At 47.8% G+C, this 22,515-nt stretch overlaps 1 protein-coding gene across 1 annotated transcript; it reads right to left on the reverse strand.

Annotated features, from left to right (window-relative positions):
- Nucleotides 1-227: 227 nt before the first annotated feature.
- On the reverse strand, nucleotides 228-2,900 carry CDKN1B (cyclin dependent kinase inhibitor 1B). The gene is given in 4 exon segments (XM_032207338.1): nucleotides 228-290; nucleotides 1,468-1,580; nucleotides 1,583-1,597; nucleotides 2,247-2,900. Coding segments are annotated over 3 exon segments (594 nt in total). The 5' UTR covers nucleotides 2,722-2,900; the 3' UTR covers nucleotides 228-290; nucleotides 1,468-1,476.
- Nucleotides 2,901-22,515: the final 19,615 nt, after the last annotated feature.

Below are 22,515 nucleotides of genomic sequence, written 5' to 3' on the forward strand. Positions count from 1 at the left end.
TATATACACAGGTAGTACAATGAAGCAAATAAGGAAACACCTAATTGCACAATGCTACATCCAATGCTTTTAGAGGCAGGTCTTTTAAGAGTGCCTAAAATTTTAGTGTTATTGTTTGCTTTTTTTTTTTTTTGTCTTGTTTTCTGCCGTTGTTTTTTCAGTGCTTGTACAGGACCTCCATCCCATGGAGCTCGACGATATGTATCCTCCTCTCTGCTACGCCTTTATGTCTTCCTCACTTCACCGACTCCTGAGGCACCCGATGAACAAGGAACCGCGCCTTCACCGCTCTGCCACAGAGGAAGAAGACGACGAGAGGACGTTTAGAAACGGCCCAAACAAACGGGATCCCTTCCCTCGGCGGCCGCCGGGGGGGCGCAACCGGTTCAAACCACCGCGGCCCCCCGGGGCGGGGAGGCGCTGCCCGGGCGGGTCCCGGCCACTCCATCGGGGCTGCGCTGCCGGGATGCTGCGGGGCTGCAGCCGGAGCCGCCGAGTGTCCTCCCGCCCTGAAAAAAACCCAAAGCCCAAAGGCCAAGCGGGCGGGGGCAGCGGTGTTTGCATAGGGCCGCACGCAGCCGTGCTCCCCCCAGCAGGACTAATTTGCTGCAACTTCTGCTTTACAGCTTAATCTCTTCTGCACAATCGCAGAGTGTGTTTGTAAACCTCTCTCCTAACCTCGGCTCTGAAACAACCGCCGGCGCAATTTACCAAGTCCCTCCACCCCAAGCCCTCGCATTAAAACAAAACAACAACAATGCACCCACAAAAAAAAAAAAAAAAAAAAAAAAAAAAAAGGTCGGCTCCCATTAACCCGCTCCCTTCCCTGCAAACTCACCCCTTTGCCAGCGCCTAAAGCCAAACCAAAATAACCGAAAAGGGGAAGAAAAAAAAAAAAAAAAAAAAAAAACAAGCCGCTTGCTTAACTAGGCCCCAGAATGCCCAGCCTCCCACTGAAGCCCGCTTTTCTTCAGCCCAGCTCTCCCGGGTGGAAGGTGGCCGCCAAGCACAGGGGTAAGGGGGACAAAGCGCCCCGGGAGGGGGCAGCCCCCAGGCCTCCCCACCTACCACCACCCGCCAGCCCACTTGGAGACCCAGTCCTGCCCCGGCACAGCCCCCAGTGCACCTGGCAATGGCCAGGGGGGTCGCAGGAGCAGGGCAGCGAGGAAGGCAAGGGGTGCACAGGTCAGGGGACCAGGGGGGCCGGGGATGGGCTCCTATCACTGCCCCCTGCCCTGGTGACGGCTGGGGGCCTGGCAATGCTGTGCTTCGCCCTTGTTTTGTTCTTTCCAAAAGCTGCTGGGAGCCCTGCACCTCCCCAGCCCCCCCATACAGCCCCTGCTCCATGCAGCCCCCCCCGTCCGTGCCGGAGGGACCCCAGACCCTCGGGTCCAGCAGAGGGGCTGCTCACTCGCCCCTTCCTTCCCTCGGCCACATCCTAACGCCGAGACCATAAAGGGAACCTACCTAAATGGTTTACGTTTGATGTCTTCTCGGGCTTGATTTCTTGGGTGTTTGCTCCACTGAACTGGCACTGGGGGAGTCTTCTGAAACCTCTTCTTCTCTTGTGTTGGCTCTTTATTTTGAGGAGAGGAATCTAGGAGGGGAAAATTAAAAACGGGGGGGGGGGGGGAAGACTGATATTAAAATATTTTCCTGCCAGATGTTTGCTCACTAGCCGGGGTGGAGGGAAAGGGCTGGATGGGCAGGGGGGGTCACTCCCGCACATCCCTGCAGCCTGTGCTAGGGGGATAGGCCGGGGGGGGTGGGGGGGGAGGGGGGGGGGGGGGGGGGGGGGGGGGGGGGGGGGGGGGGGGGCGGGAGGAAGGGGAGTTTCTCTCTAGGTAAGGGACAAGAGTTTCCTGGGTCTGTCCCAATCTCTGTCCGTGCTTGCTGTGGGTGCTGTGAGCTCCCACTCCTTCCCTTCTCCTCACCCCGTGCCCACAGAGGGGCAGCCAGGAGGCACGGGGTGTTATTACCACGGAGGGGCTTTCGCTCACAAACCAGCCGCCGGCTCCCACCTATCGTGGGACACCCCCAATCCCCCCAAAATAAAAAAATAATAAATAAAAAGAACACCCCAGGGCTGCAAACAGCGCCTGGGCTTTTGGAGGCGTCAGGAGGCGAGGGGGCCCGGGCCAGCGCCCATAGGGGCACAGCCCCCCGCAGTGCGCCCGCGGTGGGGCCACGCGTGGCGCTGACACCGGCGGGGCACACAGGGAAAAGCGCCCCAAAGGGTACGTTACCGTCGGTGGCAGGTCTTTTCCTCTGCCCAGTGCACTGCTCTGCAAAGTCCGTCTGCTTTTCAGAAAGAGCAGTCTTTTGATCTACACAGTGAGTGTCCTCTGAGATTCCCTGAGAACCGACAAAAATCACGGTTTGGCAATTCCCGTTTACATCCAGGCTCTGGTGGCTGGCGGACTTGCAGACAGCTTTGAGTAGCCTCGGGGGTCTGAAGTAGAATTCGGGCGAGCTCCCCTTCTCCACGGCTTGCCACTCGTACCTGCCTTCCAGCGGCTTGTGATTCTGGAAATCGAAATTCCACTTCCTCTGGCAAGCCTCCTCCATCTCCTTGCGGTGCTTCTTCAAGTCCCTGTTTAACTCTTCGTGGTTCACCGGCCCGAAGAGATTCCTGCAGGCTGACGGCTTCGGGTATTCCGACTGCCGGGCTTCCATGCGCTCCAGGGTAGGACTCCCATTAGAAATGCGTACGTTTGACATCTCCCCCCGGCCTCTTTCTTCTGGCGGCGCTTGTTTTTCTCGCTGCTCCCCCTTCCTCCTCCTCCTCCTCCTCCTGCTCTCCGCCTTTCACCTCTCGGCGCTCGCAGCTTCTCCTCCTCTCTCCGCACCGGCCCCGCTCGCCCTCGGAGGAGCGGCGGAGAGGCTCTGCCCCAGGTGCCGCAGCCCCGACGGCCGCCGTCAAGGAGCCCGGGCGGGTCGAGAGCCGCGCGGGGGAGCGCGCAGGCGGGCGGGGAGCGGCGCGGGGAGCGCGCAGGGAGCGCGCAGCAGGCGGGCAGGCAGGGAGTGCTGCTGCTGCCGCCCTCCCTCCCTCTCTCCCATCCCTCTCGTCCGTCCGTCCGTCCGTCCGTCCGTCCGACCCTCCCTCCGCCGCCCCGGTTCCGCGCTGCCCCCCCCCGACGGCCGCCCGGCCCCCGCCGCTCTCCCCGCGGCCGCGTAGTAAAAAAAAGGGCGAGAGGGGGGAAAAAAAAACCGGGCGAGACGAGCCCGCCCAAAATGGCGATTGAAGGAGGTTGACGAAGGAGAAAATGATTGACAGGACGAGTCTATTTAAACAGCGGAGCCGAGCCATTGGTTAGGGCGCCGGCACCGCCCCGTCGGCGCAGCCCTACCTCGCCGCCGCCGCTGGCCCTAAAGGTGGCTCCGGCCCCGCTGCCTCCGCTCGGCGGGGCGGGGAGAAGCCGGTGCGATGGAGGCCGCCGGCACGGCTCGGCACGACACGGCTCGGCACGGCTCCGTGCACCGCAGCGTGCACCGCAGCCCAGCCCGCCCACCCACTGCCCTCCCGCAAAGCCCGGGCCCGGCGAAACTTCTCCCCTCCGCCCGAAAATAAATATATAAATAAAAATAAAAATTGCCGTTGCTTTGGCCGCCGGGCCCAGAGTAATTGTGGCTACGGTTTGGTTCCGTCTTCAGAGCGCCCGGAGCTTCGCTTTGCCCCAGCCCGCGCCCCGCTCCGCCCCGGCTCAGGAGGTCAGGGCAGCCCCCGGAAGGGAGGGGGGACCCCCAGGGACCCCCCCGTCCCATCACAGACAGGAGCAGGAGCCCCCGGACCCCCGTCCCATCATGGAGCCTGTCCGCCAGGAGCGAGGGAGGGATCGCCTCTTGCTGTCTGCCCTGCAGAGGAGGGACCACTACGGTGTGGAAATGGCCCTAGAAAGCCTCCGCAGGGATTTCAGACTTCGGCAAACGAAAGTCTTCGTCTTAGCCCTGCTTGTGTGCTCTGAAGATTAGGCGAGCCAAAGTCGCAGCCGAAGATTTTCTGAGCCGCTACCTTGGATAGCTGCAGCAGGTACACTGAGCAACACAGTGTCCTCCTCTGTCCCATCCTTGGCTCCAGCCCCTTCCCATTGCCACCTTCCTTCGGCGGGCAGGTCAGCCCCCTCAGCACATTGCAGGACACTGGGGCTGCTCGCAGGTGCTGGAGGTTTGGACTTTTCCCAGGGCCCAGGTGGCTCAGGGAACTGGAGACCCTTCACGTCCGGGCCATCTGGCAAGGTCAGACACAACCATCCTATGGATACTGGTTCTGGGGGCTGCACCAGCAGCAAGCTACCTCAGCAAGGCAGGGCCAGCACAACCAGGTTCAACTGCTGAAAGAAGCTCCAGCTGGTGTTGGCCTTGAAGACAGTGAGCTTCTGCCCTGTGCTGTGTTCACACACACCAAACTCAGACACGCACCATCTGGGTCGGGGTCTGCAGTTGTGATGAGCCACCCAAACCTACAACACAGTTGCTTTTGCCAGCCAGTGAGCTAAACTCTGCAAATATTGTAAAGGGAACAAAACCAGCTCACAACACTCAAAAAACAGGCCTCAGCATTCTGCTTGCCTCCACCAGCCCCGAGGCAATGGCCCCTGGCCCCCACTCAGCCCCCTTGCCCAAGCGATCTCAGTACAGCCAGCCCCTGGTTCCAACAATGATGTGTGCAGCCAAAAAAGAAGAATAAAAATGAGATGGGTTTTAAAACCACAAGGTTGAAATAAAATATTAGCCATGTTATTTTTGTTTGTTTGCCGGGATTTTTAGTGCTCAGAAGTTGTTTTCCAGCTTCTCTCAGCAACCACAAAATCTAGCAATCCACTTACAGAAAATTAAAGCTGACATTCTCATGTCTGCAGGAGCTTAGACTTTTTTTTTTTTTTTTTTTTTTTTTTGAAGTTGCAACTCTGTGATAAAGCTACATGAGCTGGCAAAGTGAGGCCTATTCATCTGCTTCATTTGAAGGATTTCTTCTCCATTTTTCCAGGCTTTCCTGTCTTTGACTTTCATAGGCACCATCCAGGAAGTGCCATTTCAAACTTCTCTTCTACTTTCTCTGTCAGGTGTGGGACATTTCATTTGTGTATTGCACAGGAGCGGGGGGTGTGTACTAGGAAGGCAATCTACAAAATATGTCATGGGGCTCTTGAAGATACCCAGGGCTCATGGTGCTGATGGGGGTTGTCTTGCTGCAGTGCCAACTGGCAACCTGCTGGAACCTTCTCAGGTGAGTAGTTCCCACTCTCTGGTCCCTGGTTTGCTAGGAGTCACTGCCTGAACCCAAGTCCAGAAAAGAAAGGCAAGCTGCTTGCTGGTAGGATTGTGGCAGTGTACCAGAGTACAGAATCATATAATAATGATGGCAATGATTGATGATGGTAGTAATGGGGTGCAAGCATTCGTAAAGACCATGTAGCCTCACAAGTCAACAAACAGGAACATGACTGCAGCAGCAAAGAGCACTGGTTTCTGTCTGTAGCATCTGGAAAAGAAGAAACATGTTCCTGTGGGACAAGGACCTTCTTTTTTGTTCTCTTTATACTACCCCCAGCACAGAGGCCTGGGACTCAGCCCCCAGATGATGCTACTGCAACTAAAGACAAGTTGCCACTGCTGGCAGAGAAAGAAGGAAAGAGGAGCGGTCCACTGCTGCCCTATCCGGCTGCTCCTTCTTCTCCATCGAGGGCTGAAGGGCTGAACCCTCCGAGGGAGGGGAGCTACGGTGCCCGGGGGGCTGGGAGGAGGCCGGGAGGACGCCTTGTGATCAAAACACGGGGGAAAAAAATAAAAAATAATAAATCAGCACGGCTGCACTCGGGGACCGCGGCCCTTGCGTTCCTGCCCGCCCTCCCCCCCCGTCGGAGGCAATCCACCTTAAATCGCGGCGGCTGCGAAGGAGAAAGGCTGTGTCTGCAGCGACCTTGCCATGATCTAAAGTGTTTTGTTTACAGTCAGGCACCCCCGATGGCCGCAGCAAATCGTGAGAGAGGCAAGCGCCTGCCCGTAGTAGCAGCGAAGCGTGAAAAAATACTACAGAGCCCCGGAGGAGGGCTGCAGAAAGATGAGAGCGCCATCGTCTTGCAAAAGGAGGGCACAGCAACCCGGCCCGGGGGACTGCGGGGAGGAGGCGCTGTGAATGAGGCGGGGGGCGAGCTCCGGGCGGTTCCCGTCGGGGTGGCCGCTTGTCCTCCCCCTGTCGCCTCTGGAGCTGAAGAAGCAACCGGTGAAAAGCTCGGAAGACGGGCTTGCAAGAGGGAAAGGCGAATAAACCAAAGGAGAACAAGCGGCGGGCTCGGAGGAGTGACCTGGGGAGGGGTGTCCCCAGGGGAGTCTGTTTTGTGCGAGGATGTCCCGGCTCCTCTCAGCCCCCTGAACGCCCCGTCCCCGCTCCCCCTGGCGCCCTGCTCCCCTCTGGCGTCTGGGCTTCCCCACGGGCGCCCTGCTCCCCTCTGGCGTCTGGGCTTCCCCACGGGCAAAGCTGCCGGCTGCTTCTCTCCCTTCCAGCACCGCTCAGGCAGGCTTCCCGCCCTCCTCCCGGCCACTCTCCTCTCCCAGCACTTTATAAGGCTGTTAGGCGAAACGGCGAGGCGCATCCGAGCCGCACCCAGCGAGGGAGATGACCTGGGGCTCCCTCGCAAGCAGCAGGTGGGCTAGGGATAGTACTCCACTGGGCGCACCCTCCTCCCGGCTTGAGGATGGGGAAGGCGAGAGCATGGGGTGACCTGTCAGGAAGCTGGAGGCTTTGGGGAGTGCTCCCCTTATCTCAGCTGCCACTGAGCTGACGCTGCTCCCATACCACCTCTGCTTTTTCTGACAAAACCCTGACTTCTTCCAGAGACCTGGGATGAGGCCGCTGCAAGGCCGGAGCCACAGACCCCAGGAAAATTCACCTGGGCACCCTGAGGATACTCCCGAGGCACTTAACGGGCTCCTCATGGCCAGGGTTAGGGTTCAGCATTAGGGAAGGGTGCCAGAGCCCGGCGGGCAGCATCCCTGCCAGCAGCATCCCTGCCAGCAGCATCCCTGCCAGCAGCCGCTCCCGCTGCCCTGCTGCGGGCAGGAGCCTGGATGCGGCCGCACCGCAACGGGAGGATGCAGCCAAGCGGAGCTGAAGACCTTTTGCTCGGTCGCTGTAAACTCTAGAGGGAGCCTAAGGACAGAGATCAGGCCAGAGCCGGCGTTCCCGGCCTCCCTCCTCCCCCCCCACCCCCCCCAGAGCAGCGCTAGGGATGCTCTGGGGGTCCCTGCTCCGGGGGTGCCCCGCGCCGCACCGGACTCTGCTCCCCTCGCTGCAGGAGGAGGGCGGCTCAGCCCCGGGCTGGAGACCCTGCTACAATTCCTGGTGGCATCTCAGGGGGGCGAGGAATGGTCCAGGTGATTTTCGAGCCCCTGCGAGGAGCCTGACTGGGGGCAGGCAGAGGGGTGTCCTTAAAGGGAGCTGTTTTTGAAAAGTGGGTAATCTGTCAGAGGCTAGGGAAAGGGGCTGGGCCGTCCCGCTATGCCTAAGGGCAGGTTATACAAACTGTTATGTCTGTGGAAGATCCAGGTTAAATTATTAGCACTCAGAGTTACTCATTCTTTTCCCTCTGGAGCTACAGCAGCTCTCCACTGGGTCACCATCCTTCCTTGACCTGCTAAAGGAGCGGTTCTTCTGAATGATCCTGGAATGGGAAAGAATCTCCTGCTAGGGCTCAACCACTTCCCCCCCCCCCCCCCCCCCCCTTAACCTTTTTTTTTTTTCCCTCAAGTATGCAATGAGAGAGAGAACTTAGGCTGCCCTTGAAGCAGGTGATGCTGGGAGCATCCTAAAGGCAGCAGCAATACAACTCACTGGGTGATAAACTCTTAAGAGGACATTCAGTTACAGTCCCCAAAAATAAATGCACATACACCCTTGTGTTTAGTTACCCCAGTGAACAATGCTGTTGTGGAGATGAGGTTTAAATCAATAAACCAATTCCTTGCTGTAAACTGGTCTAATTTCTCGAAACAAAACACATCATCTGAACAAAAGGATTTTTGAGCCAGTGTAGCTCCGTCTGTGATGAGTTCCCATTTATACATCACATAGCACTTGCCACTTTGCTCGAACAGCAAGTTGCTCACATGAGCATCTTAACTAGAGGCTTCTCGTGGCAGCTAAACAGCCTGCTGGCTTTCATTTTCCATTCTCTTTCCTTACTCATTTCTCCTCACCCCTTTTTTCTTTCCCATTTCCCCTTTCCTTTCCTCCCTGCCACAGTGCCAATCATATAAAACACTCTGAGGTACAAATACATCAGACAAAGCCCTCTAGACTCAGGGCTGACCTTTATGGTAAAACTGAAGGGCCTTGTCTCCACAGTAGCTCTACCTCGGGCTGGTCAGAAGCAGAAAACGCGGTGTTTAGAGTGAGGAAGACAAGCCCAACTCATGCAAAACACTTCAGGGAGAAGGCACCCCTGCACGGATCCTGCAAAGGGGATAATAGCACTTTCCCGCCTCACCGGGGTACCATGAAGATGAACTGCTTCATGTTTGTAAAATCCTCTGAGGGTGGAGAGTGCTATGCAAGAGCTAAGTAGTAATAATAGTGATGAACTATTATTGTTACTATGAGATTAAACAGTTTTCCAGCCACTTGCTCAACAACCTATGCCTTTAAGAAAGTTTCTCAATAGATGAATTATATTCAGTGGAAATGAGTTGTTCTGTTTTTCTACAAAGCCTGAAGTGAACCTTTCTGGGAAGGGGATGATATTTTGTAGCAATGTTTTCTCAAGTACAATTCTTTAGGTTCCCAAGTGATGACACATTGTACAGCAACGCTCTTGGCACAGGATGTACATCTGTGAGAAGGGACACTGGCCCCATTTTTTAAAGCCATTCATTAAATAAAAACACCCTATGTCATATGTTATGTTCCTCTGAAATGTTTAAAATTTTTTAGTGCATGAAATCATATGGTGCCTGTATTTTTTTTTATTTTTTTTTTTTTTGTTCCAGAACGCAGCACTAACCTCTAACTCAGTTACTGAACGTTGTTGGAAGAGCTTGCTATTTTTTGTTAGTGTTGTATTTTGTTTTCATTTGGTGCGATCCCAACTTTATGCAATCGGCTTTTTCAGAAATACAGAACTATGTAAATGTGATGCTTACAACTGACCACAGAGAGGCCACTCACCAAAAAAATAACCTTACACAAAAACATCTGTAACAATTTTTAGGCACTCAGGGTGCCATTTACATGAGACTCTAGCCTATTTTTAATTTATTTTTTTTCTTCCTCTTTCTCCCCCTGTGGACTATATTAATTGCTTTGGGATCAAGAGGTCTACAAACATCTTCCTTCTATAAACAGAGGAACTGGTCTGGCCACTTTCTAAACCCTTTAAGGCAGACGACCCATCTCAGATAGCAAAATGGTGGCATTAAGTACAATCAGGGCTGTAGCTCGGAGTTCTGGTTCTGGCTTTCCTGGGTCATGTTATTCACGCTGCTGCAAGTAGCCACCCATGTTTCTCCTCTCTTTCTTTTCCTGTCTGTTTAGACTTTAAGCTGTTAGAAACGCTCTGTTTGCACAGATCCTGGTACAGTGGGACTTCAGTCTCAGGCAAGGTCTCTGTGTGCTAGGGTAATTACAAATATAACAGTAACAATTACATTTCAAGCTTACCACACCTTGTTTGTGTTAATAAACCCAGCAAGGGTATTATACAGCTCCAGGTTTTGTTTGACCTACAGAAACATGACGTTATTACAGAAAAAGATTGTAAACTGATTCTGCAAGTCTCTGGCAACAAGAAAATCAGTATGAGGTAGGTGACAGGCAGTTCAAGATAAAAGAAAAAGGACCTCTTCATACCAATGGCCCCACATTGGAATCACACGTGTTCTTTTTGGGGGTACCACTCAGAAGAAAAACAATTTCTTCTAAGAAGATCCTCTCAAAAGCAACCTGTAAAACAGGTTCAGAAGGATCCCTCCCCTTCTTTCATCCCCCTAAGAGCTCCTGGACGTGCTGCCTGTGGCCGTGCTCCTTGCTCCTCCTGAAGCCACCCGCAGCAGCAGGAGTGGTGCCAGGCCAGCAGCCTGGCCAGCCCCGCCACCAACGGGCTGCCCCTGGTGCTTTGCTTCCCCCTAAATCAGCCATGCTTAAAATAGTAGAGCAAACTGGCACGCAGAAAGGCAAATATTATTTTAGAGAAGCCGGTCTGTTACAAAATGCTCCTTCCCTTCACTCGGGCCATCATTTCAGTTGTGTATGAGAAATACGGAGAAAGAGAGTCCTTTTTATTTACCCGTATTTGTCCTGTGGTTCCCTCATAAAGAGTTAAACATTTCTTGTGGCAGGGGCCTAATCTGCTGTGTTGTTTTTTTTTTTTTTTTTTTTGACTCTAACAAGCTGCCTTGTTGCTTCCTTTGTTCTGGCTGCCAGCAGCTAAACTGGGAGTTCTGTTCAAAGACAAGTACCTGAAAGCATCACTTTAAAGTGTTTGTCACCTTGTTATCTCTAGTTTGAAAGGGTTTTTGAGAACAACAACTGCTCAAAGCAGTTTGCAAAGGACAAAGTAAGCATTGCAAATATTGTAGTGTATATTTAATAGTTTTCTTGAACGGCTAAGATGAACCACAGCTGATAATGCAAGAGGCCAGGGTGAAACACAGCCCCTTCACTCTAGATATTTGCAGTTCAGGTATCCAGACCAACGACCCTGACCCTGCTCTTGCTGCAGTGCCTCGAGAGAAGCAAGAAATTCAGACAGCTTCTCCCCAGAATAGGAAATTATACTCAAAATACATGAGCCAGTCCTCATCAAAACCAGCAGCCTAGGTTAAATCATACTGTGAGGCTTTCATTTACTGTGCATGCTGAAGCCCATGAAGAATCCTGTATTCCAGCTTTTTGCCACAGCTGCAAGTGCTAGAAATACATAGATATTATTTCAGGTTCATATTCACAAAAACACCTTGCTTTGGGGGAGGTGACTTCCACAAAGGCACCAAATATCTCAAGGCTTGATAAAATAACCAAGAGTTAGCAGTGTTTTTTCACCCACAATATGAAGGTTCAGCTTTTATTTGCCATGAAAACTATGTGGCTTCATGCTGTGCTATAGCTCTTTAGGCCTGCTTTTCAGCACACACACTAGATTTTCAAATCCTACTGAAATAAATGGGAGCTGCAGGTGTTATCTAACTTAGATATATAGGACCTGAGCATGCTTACAACTGGGATTCTCTTCCTGAATGCTCTAGCAAAGCAAAATATGCCTGACTGGAAAGACATGATCCACTATTTTCTTTTCTGCTATTAATCCTTACCCCAGCTTTGCAACAAATATGTGGGAAATCACAGAAGCAGCAAGAGCTATGGTCTCACTCAATAACTGCTCCTCAGATCTCCATAATGAGGTCCTAAAGTAAGTTCTTCTACTTGTGGTGGCCTCTAGTTCTTGCAAACCATGTGCAACCTCATAGAATTCACTTGCTCTTCTCCCACATTGAACAAAAATATAACAATAACAATAATGCAAGCCCTTGTGGCTTTGTGGATGCCTGAATGCTTCTTTGAGCCCACAGGACTTCAAGACAGCCTTGGGAACCTGCAAACACGGAGACTTCTTAGGCCAGTGAGGGCCCTTTCTAACACGTTCCTTGCAAGTCTTCAGAGCAAACTATTAGACCTTGCTAGACTCTTCCATCAGGTCCTATCACTTCCTGCTGTGGTTGGCTTGCTCAGCCTCAGAGTTAGAAATAAAAATAAATAAATAAAATAATAAGAAAAAAAAAAAAAAAACAACACTCAGCAATCAAAAGAGGCTAGTCAGCCACCCACCAGGCCAAATTAAGCCTGCTGGGAACTCAGGGCCAACTCCTCAAAGGCATTCAGGTGTCTAAACACCTTTGAAACCTATGTCTAATGCTCTAGAAGATGGTTGGTAATAAGCCTTCTTGGGGTGCCTAGTGGGGAGGTGAAGGCTAGGCTCTGATGAGTACATGGCTTTGAGGGTGCGAGGTCGCTTCAGGGTTTTAAAAATAATGAGTTTTCCAAACGAGTAAATGTCAGGTTTCTTTTTAATGTCTTCTGCCTTTTGAGACTTCTTCCTTACCCACAGGTACCAGGAGCTCATTTTACTAGAAATGAAAGACTCCAAACTCTCAAGCAATAGCATGGCTTCGGGACCACAAAGTTTCAGACAAAGAACTAATCAACAGAGCAAAGTAGCAAGAAGTGCTCTTACCAGGAACTGAAGTCTGGTTTGGCTGTTCATGTGAAGGGCCAGCTTCAGCTCTGAACATGGGGTCTGGAGAAGGATTTGGGAAGATTTTATTACACCAAATAACTGCAGATATTATATTTTCAAGAGTGACTTTGACACTAGGACATCTCAACTTCACTGCAATTGTTTAGACTTCCAAGGTCGGGTTCCCAATAATAATTTCAGTAAAATTATGTAGCTACATTATTCTTCTGCCTGTAAAAACTATTTTGATTTAATTTAGTTGATTTTAGATTGGTACTACCCCCTCTGTGGATACTCTTAATAACATTGTACAATAGCCATTTATTTCCTCTTACAAGTTGTTTCTTTTTGCAAGGGTGATTTAGTGGAATCTTCCAGTGAGAACAGCAACATCTACTGCAGCTTTCTTGTCTCCCTACAAATTACTGGCAGAAAAAGCTGATGATAATTCTAATAAACTGATTTTCTTTTGTACATTCTAGGATCAGACATCTGTAGTTTGGGGCCTGAAGGCTGCTTGTCTCTAAACAGTTTTACAGAGTTTGTGTTTAATTAATAAGTAATTCAATTCTTTCCCTTTTTAGTCTCTAACAAGCGATAACAGCATATACTTCAGAAAGTCAAGTATGATACTTTCTTTTCACCAGTGAATACTTAGCTCTAGGCCTGGAAAAGGGCCAGAGCACACAGGGAGACTGTTTCACATTAACATTTTGTACCTTATTAAAAATAACAATAACAACAACAGCCAACTCTCACATGAAATAAAATGCCTTTCTTTTCCCCTCTCTCTTAATACACAAATATTTGTTTGTTCATTATACTGTCTGTATAAGTGCCAGCACACATACATATTCACACTGCCTCCTGCTGAAATTTTCTGGTGAAAAAATGATATGCTAAGATGTCTTGTATTATTTTTATGAATTTAGTTTGGCTTACATCAAGCTACTATGAAAGCTCCCCCAACTCAAGGGCTCTGGGGCAAGGGTTTTCTGGGTGATCAGTCAGTGGTTTGGATTACTTCAGTCTGGGGAGGCCTCTCAAAAATTCTGTGGTAACCCATCACTTTTAAGGTGTCTCAGATTGGGCACCTTAAAGCCAAGCACCTGCCAAGTCACTCTGGAAAATAGTGGCCTGGAAGACTTCACCCATCTGTTCAAATACACCACAATCCAATTACACCAGCGGACTTTGCAATTATTTGCAGATTTTCACAACCCAGCAGCAGTAAGCAGATACAGCCTACATTGCACAAGAGAGTCATCGCAAGCCAGCGAGTCCCACAGCCTGACAAATCACCCCCAAAGCCTCGAGGAGAGGTGGGCAGCATGGTGGGTTCTCAGGATGGGCATACACCGCCCCCAGCTGTGGGAGGCTGGGTCTCCAGCCTCCAAAGCCCCACCACCCCCACCTCCCGGGGATAATTATTACCCCTTTGGGGGGTAATAATCCAGATGATTTTACTGCTCTGATGTAAACAGTTGCACTTTCACAACTGAGGAAGAGGCCATGCAAAATGAAAATATTTCACCAAAGAAGGACTAACAGACTCTAAGATAAACAGTTCAATAGTCTTTTCTGAACCCCCAATTAAATATGGAAATAAGGAGGAGAATGTTTAGGCCATGTGGTGTAAGCATTTCCCTTGAAACAGGGGAGAAAAATGGGTAAGAAAATGGATTAAAAAAAAAAAAAAAGCAGCAAAGGAGAATGAGAAAAGTTTAACCAAATTGCTCCTAGAGCATCCTTCTCTACTTGGTTTACACAGCTAAGGCCTTTAATCCAAAGGCTGGGGTTTGCCCCTTATTTCTGATACTCCCCCTTTCTTATTATTCCCGTAGTCTCCTCTTGCCAGCATCATTTTCTGGGAATAAGCAGAACTCTTCTGGTAAGTGAAAGATCTCAAAGGTTGTCAGCTAACAACTCTCAGAGTGCCATTGTCAGCTAACAACTCTTAGAGTGCCATTAGCATTGGCTCATCATTTCTGCAGCAGCTTCTGGTGGTTGAAAATCACAATAGTCACAGAGGGCAGGACTCAAACCACCTAATTTTAGCTGCCTAAATTGGGTTTGCTAGTCTAAACTACTCATCTCCACAAAAAAATAAAATAAATGGAGCATCATCAGAAGGCAAGTCATCCCTTTTCCCTTGGACACCAGCTCAGGAGAGATGAATCACCCTCTGGACATGCCTGTGTCTCTTCACTGTCTACAGAGAGCCACCTATATGCCCAGTTCAGACTGGATGTGAACTTCCAGTCAGTCAAAGTTAAGCAAGATGAGTCCAATCCATAGTGCTGGCATCTCCCCATGGTTTCCATTTGCAGCAGTACTCTAACAGATGCTGAGAATACATTAAATGCTTTCCTAATGTCACATTCCCATGTCTGCAATTATGGTAATTGCCTCAATGAAGTTTTGCAATTGCAAACGAGCAGGAAGCCATCTGCAAAGGAATCTGTCTATTAAGATGTGGCCCTTACTCTGAAAGTGCTTGAAAAGCCCCAGCACATTTCTTGGGCTAAAGATAAAAAAAAAAAAAAAAAAAAAGGTCAGACTCCTGCAGCAATATGGAAAGTGTCCAGAATGCACTCCAGCGATCCAAGAAATAGATTGACTTTTGCTTCAGGACTGGGCTAATTAAATACTGCTAACTACATCTGAATAGAATTAAGTCTAATTTAAGGGCCTTTCTAAGCTTCAGGGCAATGTAGACTTGTCCTAAAAAAAAAAAAAAAATAGGAAAAAGAAATTACCGGCTGCTGACAACAGGTGTCAGCAACAGAAGTAGCTGAACCAGTGCTGAATGTGAATCAGCTACAAGTGTAGACAAGGACAAACCAAGTTCATCACTGCTTCTGAAGCCCTGGAGAAGACCTCACTTGGAAATATGCAAGAACATGGGGAGCAGAACAGATATGAACCAGAGCAGTTGTCCTGAGCACAGATGTCCTCACCAGTAGGTACAGATAACTAGCACAGCTCTAACTTCTGTGGCACAGATAATGTTTGTTCTCGCACCACCCATGCCAAAAGTAGCTTAAGTTCCCCTAGAAGCTCTTGGGTGGTGGCCAAGTGGACTATTTTCAAAGAGTACTTGCTCCCATCCTCTTACTTATTCCTCCTGCCCTACAGTCCACAGGGTTTCCCTGAGTGACTGACTGGGTATTTTGCTTCTCTTTGGCATTTTCTGAGCCTCATTTCCCTGTGCTTCTGGCTCCCTGTGTCCTCAGATGTGTATGCCCTGCACACCACACCATGCATCCATCTCAGACCCAGATGAGGTGTTTTAGCAGGAAAGCTGCATGGTAACAAGACATTTATTTGATAAGCAAGAGGAACAGAGAGCAGAATGCAGCTGTCTCAATCTGCCCTTTCTGTGGCAGCTATTTTGCTGCCATTTTCAGCTGGCTCCTTTGCCACCATTTCTCCAACTGTGTTTCTTTAGCAACATCCCTTGTCTCTTCTTCTTCCCCTTCCTCTTTTTCTTTTGAACATACATTTAAGATGTTTTGTTTCAATGCCCTTTCTCAGTAATTTATCCCATATGTGTGCATGACTCTCTACATGAAGTGCTTTTGCCCAAATCCTTCTTTGCAGCCATTTTTTGTTTTGGATTTATTTTTAATATTCCTTTTCTCCTCTGCTTTCAAAAATGAGCTTGTGTAACACTTCCTACAGTCCTCCCCCACCTCCACAGTCACAAATATCCATCGGATGTGGCCCCTCATCATCTGTTCCCTGTCCATATACCATCCTTCCCTCCCCACAGAGAGATCAAGACAAACAGGTTTGCAGTTGGTATTTATTAACAGAGCAAAAGCAGCAGGTTTAAATTCCTCTGGGCATGTTTTTGTTTTGGTAAAGAGAAACAGTAAGGGCAGGACTAACAGTTCAGGACACACACCCAGGCTTGCAGCCCAAGCTGACTGCGGCACCTGTTCTTCTGCAGGCTTGGGGAAGGAGAAGGGAGCAAATCCAGACTTGGCAAAAGTGAGGGCAGTCTCATCCATTTCAAAAGAATCACACCCATTTACACCCACTCCAAGTTAACATCCCTATTTTAATTTACCTTTGTACCTCCTATTAGAGTAATTTCACCTCTAAGTCCTGTTACGAAATAAAATTTTTGCCAGCGGTTAAGAGTGTTGGATCAAGCTCACAAGCTTTCTCCATTTGTTAGTATTCAGCACTTTCACATGGGTTAGATGTATTACAAGGGAGGGAAAGTAAATTTCTGCTCCTGATTTGTGACAAAGCTGGATGAGCATCCATACACAAAAACAAAATAGAAGCCTTCATACTATATCAAGAAAAACAATTGTGCATATGCTCAACCTTCCACTGACAGTAACTAGACTGAAATATTATGTTCTATGGATGTATATGCTTAACACTATATTTGAAAATCTTGAAAGTATAAAAGAGAAATGGTGGCAATGGGCAGAAATTGGTATCATCATTGGTGTCAGGATGGAACAGATGCAGCCATCTTCTGGACACCCCACACTGGGAAGACCTACTAGATCTTTTTCCTCTCAATTTTAGGAGCTAGGGGTATATAGCTAAAGAGTGGCCAGTGAGATTCACAGAGAGAACAAGGTTTTTGCTACAAGGCCTATTAATTCCCATGATTTCCAATGGAATTTTCCAGAGCAGGTGAAAAGCATTCCCTTGGAAAGAATGAGTCTGAACTCATTTGGGTCTGTACTCATTCAAATTGACCAAATGTGTTGACTACATGTCTAATGGCAGAAAACCTTTCTAAGAGAAGATAATTCACTTGGACCTGACAGATATCCTCCCATGACATATTTTATTCTCTTTATGATATATATATATATATATATATATATATATACTTAATGCAGTATCTCAGATAAATCAGTGTGTTTATCAAAGGGAATTTTACTGAAAAGATGTAAATTTGGGTACTGTGGTGATGATGGCCCACACCTCCACCACTGTATGCTAAAGGGAACCAATTAAACAAAGACCTAAGTGTTCAAATGAATAATTGTCCATTGTTTCAATACCCACTGTTAAGTCTGCAGCACACCTGTCATAAATCCACTTACGTTAAACACTTGCATGTGCTCTGCCCTCCTGATGTGGAATGGTGAACACCACAGAGACCATCCACATCAATTTCACGGGGCATTCTGTTTTTTAAAGGATGGTGGAGTTTTCCACAATGAATGTTCCTATTCCTAGCAAATATTTATAAACTAGCATGTTGATGATGACTGTACCAAGTCTGAGAGTACCAGTCAGTCAAAAGGTCCATCTAGCCCGATTTCCTGCCTCTGACACTGGATAAAAGCAAATGCCTAGTGAAGAAAGTAGGAACAGAGCTAGTATATAATGTTGTTTCCCAAGAGTATTCTCCCAAACTCTAATGGCTTGAGACTCAGGAATTTCTTAATGTTTTGTGTTTAATAAAGCAGGATGGATTTCCCTTCTGCAAACTTGTTCAATCACCACTTGAGCCTATGTAAACTCTTAACACCCACAACATCTGTTGGAGAATGGTCCTGGGGTTTCACTATGCCTGATGGTAAGAACTGATTGCTCTTGGTTATTCTGAACTTTTCCCTTGACAGCCTCTTTGCTTGTATAGGAAGAGACAGCGAATAACCACCCCTTCCAGGACATACATGAGTTTACAGACTGCTGTCATAGATGTCTTCAATCAATCCTCTCTTGAGCTAAAGAATTCAAGCAGCTTAAAAGATCTGGCTTAATAAATTTTTGCTTGTAAGTAAGCTGTCCCATGCCATGGATCACTTTTATTATCCTTCTCTGAACATCTTCCAGCTCTGCAGGTCTCTTCCGAGTTGGGAAGAGCAGAACTGCTGGAGGATGTGGGCATACCACAAGTTGTTAGGGGGCAGCATGAAGATTTCTAATTTGTTCCCTTCTATTTTGCTACAAATCCCTAAGATGAGAGGAGCTTTGACCTCTGCTGATACCTTAGGTAGTTTCCTGTATTACAACCCATGACTGTGCACCTTCATGACAGTGGTGAGCCCACTGTTTTCTGCATGAGGCAAGACTCCTTTTTTTTCCCATATGTATCACTCTATGTTTATCCACAGTGACACTAGAAATGTATCTGTGCAGCAAGTTCAGACTAAACTGGGGCCCATGTTTTTGGCTAGGCAATCCTCCAGTCTCGTGGCTGTTGTACTGACATCACTACAGAGTCATGCACTGGTCAGCTTGAAGGCTGTGTGATAAAGGATCACTTGGAAGATGGGCCTTTCTGCCTGCTTTTGCTCCATCCTCCACTCCACGCAAAGCTGCACACCCCTGGTTTGAGGGAACCTGCCCAGCTTCATGCTGGCACAGAGAAGAAGTGCTGAGACAGTCAGGAACAGCAGAGAGGCAGCTGGAGTGTCTGCTCCTCACCACTCTTCAGTTATTCCATACCCTCTTCTCAGTCCCGTGTTTCTGCACAGCACACTCATCCTTTGGCCACTGAGCATGCAGTAGAGTTGCAACCTGAAGGGCTGGCTTTCATCAAGCCAGAGGCAAGGAGGCAATATGCCCAGACCTGGGGGTAGCGGAGGTAACTGGCAAGTAGAGGCAGGACCTCAGCCTCAGGTGCCCACTCACCTGATCCTTTACACATATCCCTTCTCCTCACAGCCAAGCCAAAATAAACTGCTTCTGACCACACTGTGGACTGTTAATTGTGAAGGCACTTGATAGCTCATAGACTCTTCCCTTCTCTCCAACACGTGCTGTAAGAAACAAATGGCAGTGGTTAGAAACCTAACATTTCAACCTTTGTTCCACTACTTTGCCTATTTTGGTCACCTGTTTAATTCAATGGTTCTTATTAAACGTTAATAATTTTTCTTTCTATTTGAATTACTTGCCATGTCCTTGGGTCAAATGCATGAAAATCAGACTGACTGCACAAGACACCACCTGGCTCCCAGGTGGACTCCTGTGACCCGCGCTTGGCACCCCTCAGATACCTATTTAGATAGCAAGGCTTGTAGAGAGAAACCAGATATATAACCAGATATATGGAAAATATACCAGGTTTTTAAAAACTTTCATAGTTAGACATGCCAAAAAGAGATACTAAGATAGGACCCAAAGTATTTGGGATTTGTTTTCAAATTGTGTCATAGGCACATACTTTATTTATGTGTAGAGTGACTACTCAGTTAATTTTACTGTGCACATAAACATGAACTACTTGGTACAAGATCTATTTTTATGTGAATGTAAAACATGATTAATGAAAGAAAACCCAGATATTGTAAGATATTTCATCTGTACCATTTCAAAGCGAATCTGATAAAAGCTAAGCAGAACACAAATCTGTACTAAATTAAAACAACTCCACCACTCCCTCCACCCCTACTCATGAAGTCATTAAAGTTATTTGGGGGAAAAATGTAAGTCTGGAAAATCAGTTTATTGCTAAAGTGCAGGATTTAGAAAAATGCAGTTGGAAAGAGCAAACTCTCGTTGACTTCACTGAGACCAAATATCGCTCTCATTTCTTAAACCCTTGTAGGTCAATGCCAGGGAGCTTTGGACCAGGATATAAATCACCTCGTGCCTGCATGTCACAAATCATGTCATATAAAGCCCTGTCTCTACCAACTCACAACTCATAATACATTAACAAAACAAAACAAAAAAAAGTGAAGAAGAAGAAGAATTAGGAGAAAAATACGCCAATCTAATTTTTGTCTGTCTGCATTACTAGAATCAATGCTTTGCCTTGCATTGATTGTCAGTATGGATGAGAGGGGTTAACAGTAAGATGACAAAATTTGGCTGTTCATAAAGATTCTTAGATTGTTTTCCTTGTACAAGCCCAGATGTGTCTTACTATGAGAAATTGCATTTGGGATAAGAAGCCAGTGATACAAAAGGTGGTAGAATGTCACTTGAAGTTATTTAGACTTGTCAAGCTTTATGAACAGACAGAAGTCATGAGCAGTGGTCTTGTGGTTGATGGCTAGCCTGACGCTGGCAATATCCCTTGAAGGCATTCATATAACACTGCTGAATATGTTCTAATGACAGAAAACTAATGTAAGAAACCAAGAAACACTCTGTGGCCCAGAAATATAACCACACACGTCAGTCATTTCTGAAGTGAACTGTTGTGTCAGAAGCCCTTAGGAAATGGTGATGTCCTTCCACCATCAATGGTGATGTTGGCTGTACATGAAGAAAATATGGAAGATAACAGTTGCTGCAACAATAGGAACAGACAGGAAAGAAACAGGAAGAAATGAAGCTCTGAGAAGAGTGTACAGAGAGGAGAACAAATGGCCCAATGCTGTCACAAAAAAAAAAAACAAAAACAACCTCACCTCTGGTGTAACTGTCTTCCTGCAGCACTGTGCTGGTGGGGCTTATCAGGTCACAGGATCTGTTGTAGAGAGGAACTGGTGGTTCCATCATTGCCTGCTTTGCCTGGGGGCATCTTTCCAAGGGGACCTCCAAGAGGTTACATCCTGTCTGCCAACTGCGGGCTCTTGCCAGCAGTTCCTCTATCTCATTCAACAAGGCTTGGTCAACAATTTTCAAATAACATGGTTATTACTATTCAACCTGCTCACAATAAATGTGTAGAGCCCCTGCAGAAAGACAGATGAGATCTTTCTACTGCCCTTAACAGTTTCTTGGGTCAAGGGGAAAGACCCGTGGCATGAAAAGAGAGAGCCTCATAAACTCACAACTGTTCTTTGAAGAGCCCTTTGCAAGGCCTCTTGTAAGCATGGTAATGAGAAGAACAAATGAGGGACAGAGCCATAACATACAGCACTATTGAGACTTTATGAAATGTAAGTTCATAAAGAACCTTCATAAAGTTCATAAAAGTTGGTTTAAAAAGAACTTTCATAAAGTTCAAAGTTGGTTCATAAAGTCCGCCCCCCCCCCCCCTCCCCCCCATATCACAAGAGCTTTTATCTTTATTTTGCTTTACATTAATTAGTCAGTGTACATGAAGAATAACTCAATAGCAATACAAAATAGCCCCTTCCTGAAAAATCTGTTTGTATTTCTGGAACTCATAGATAAAGGTAATTGAACATTAATTTTGGAATTTACCCAAGAGATTCAGTGATAGCTTATTTTAAGTTAAGATTCCAGATGCAAGAAACATACCTTGTCTAAATTATCCTGAAGATTAAAAAAAAATAAATCAAACCATGTCAGTAAGAAAGCAGAGGAGATCAGAACCAAGTTCCCAGGGAGGGCACACAAACAGTGACTCAAGAAGGAAGCTTGTGAAATGTGGGGAAATACTTGGTAATTACTTTATGGTTTTGTTTTGTTTTATTCAAAACAATTAAACAAGGAAACATGAAAAAAAAAAAAATACAGCAAACAGCAATAATGAACTTAGCATGGACTAAGTTCATTGTTTATGAACACCTACCACCTCCACAAAATTAACCAGATGGATTTCATGCCAGAAAGCTTACCCGATGAGATGCAGAAAGATGTACCTTGAAAACTTCGAGCAAAAGGGAAAGGAAATCTTATTCCATCACACACTAGTTTGACCTGCTTTAAAATCAAAGTAAGTTCTCCATGGACTTCAAAGTGACTTGGATCAGGCCTCTGTGGGGCATAGGAATGCAGATCTTCTACGTAGGATGGTCCTCCAGAAGGAGCTGCAAGCCAAGATCTTCCTTTGAATTCTCTTGACAAATTTCTGTAGCCCAAGGCTATGCCCTGTCCAGGTACCACATTTCTGGGTTTAAACATTGCACTTTTTTATGTAAAGCATGTGCCTGTGGCATCAAAGAGGAAAAAAGCCCTGCCGAGAGCTCTCCTAAGGGCTTGAAATGAAGCTCTGCACATAGCCGCAAACAAAAACCACCTCTGCTGCCACCCCGGGCACGTACAGCGGCAGAAATTGGGTTTCTCCCCAGCTGTTACTCGGAGCCACTGACACTAGGTGTCACTCTGAACTGTGGGGGAGCAGGAAGGAAAAGTAACGAAGAAAATGAAGACCACGAAAGCAATGGTTTCCATCTCAAAGCTGGGGCAGAGAAGGGCCCCTGCCCCACACTCCAGCAGCGCTGCCTGCACAACCACCCTCTGCTTCAAGAATGTTACGGCTCAGTGTACCTACATTAGTATAAAATCGGAGAAGCTGTTCAAGTGGCAGCTCCAACTTCCAGTTGTGATTTAGGAAAAAGAGAAGAGAGAGGTTACATGGACCAACACTGTCAGTATTCCCAAAGCATCAGGCACTGGACCAGCGAGCTTTCCCCTTCTGTGCAGCAAAGGGGAA

The sequence above is a fragment of the Aythya fuligula genome, chromosome 1 (genome assembly GCF_009819795.1).
Source record: "Aythya fuligula isolate bAytFul2 chromosome 1, bAytFul2.pri, whole genome shotgun sequence".
In the NCBI taxonomy this organism is placed as follows: domain Eukaryota; kingdom Metazoa; phylum Chordata; class Aves; order Anseriformes; family Anatidae; genus Aythya; species Aythya fuligula.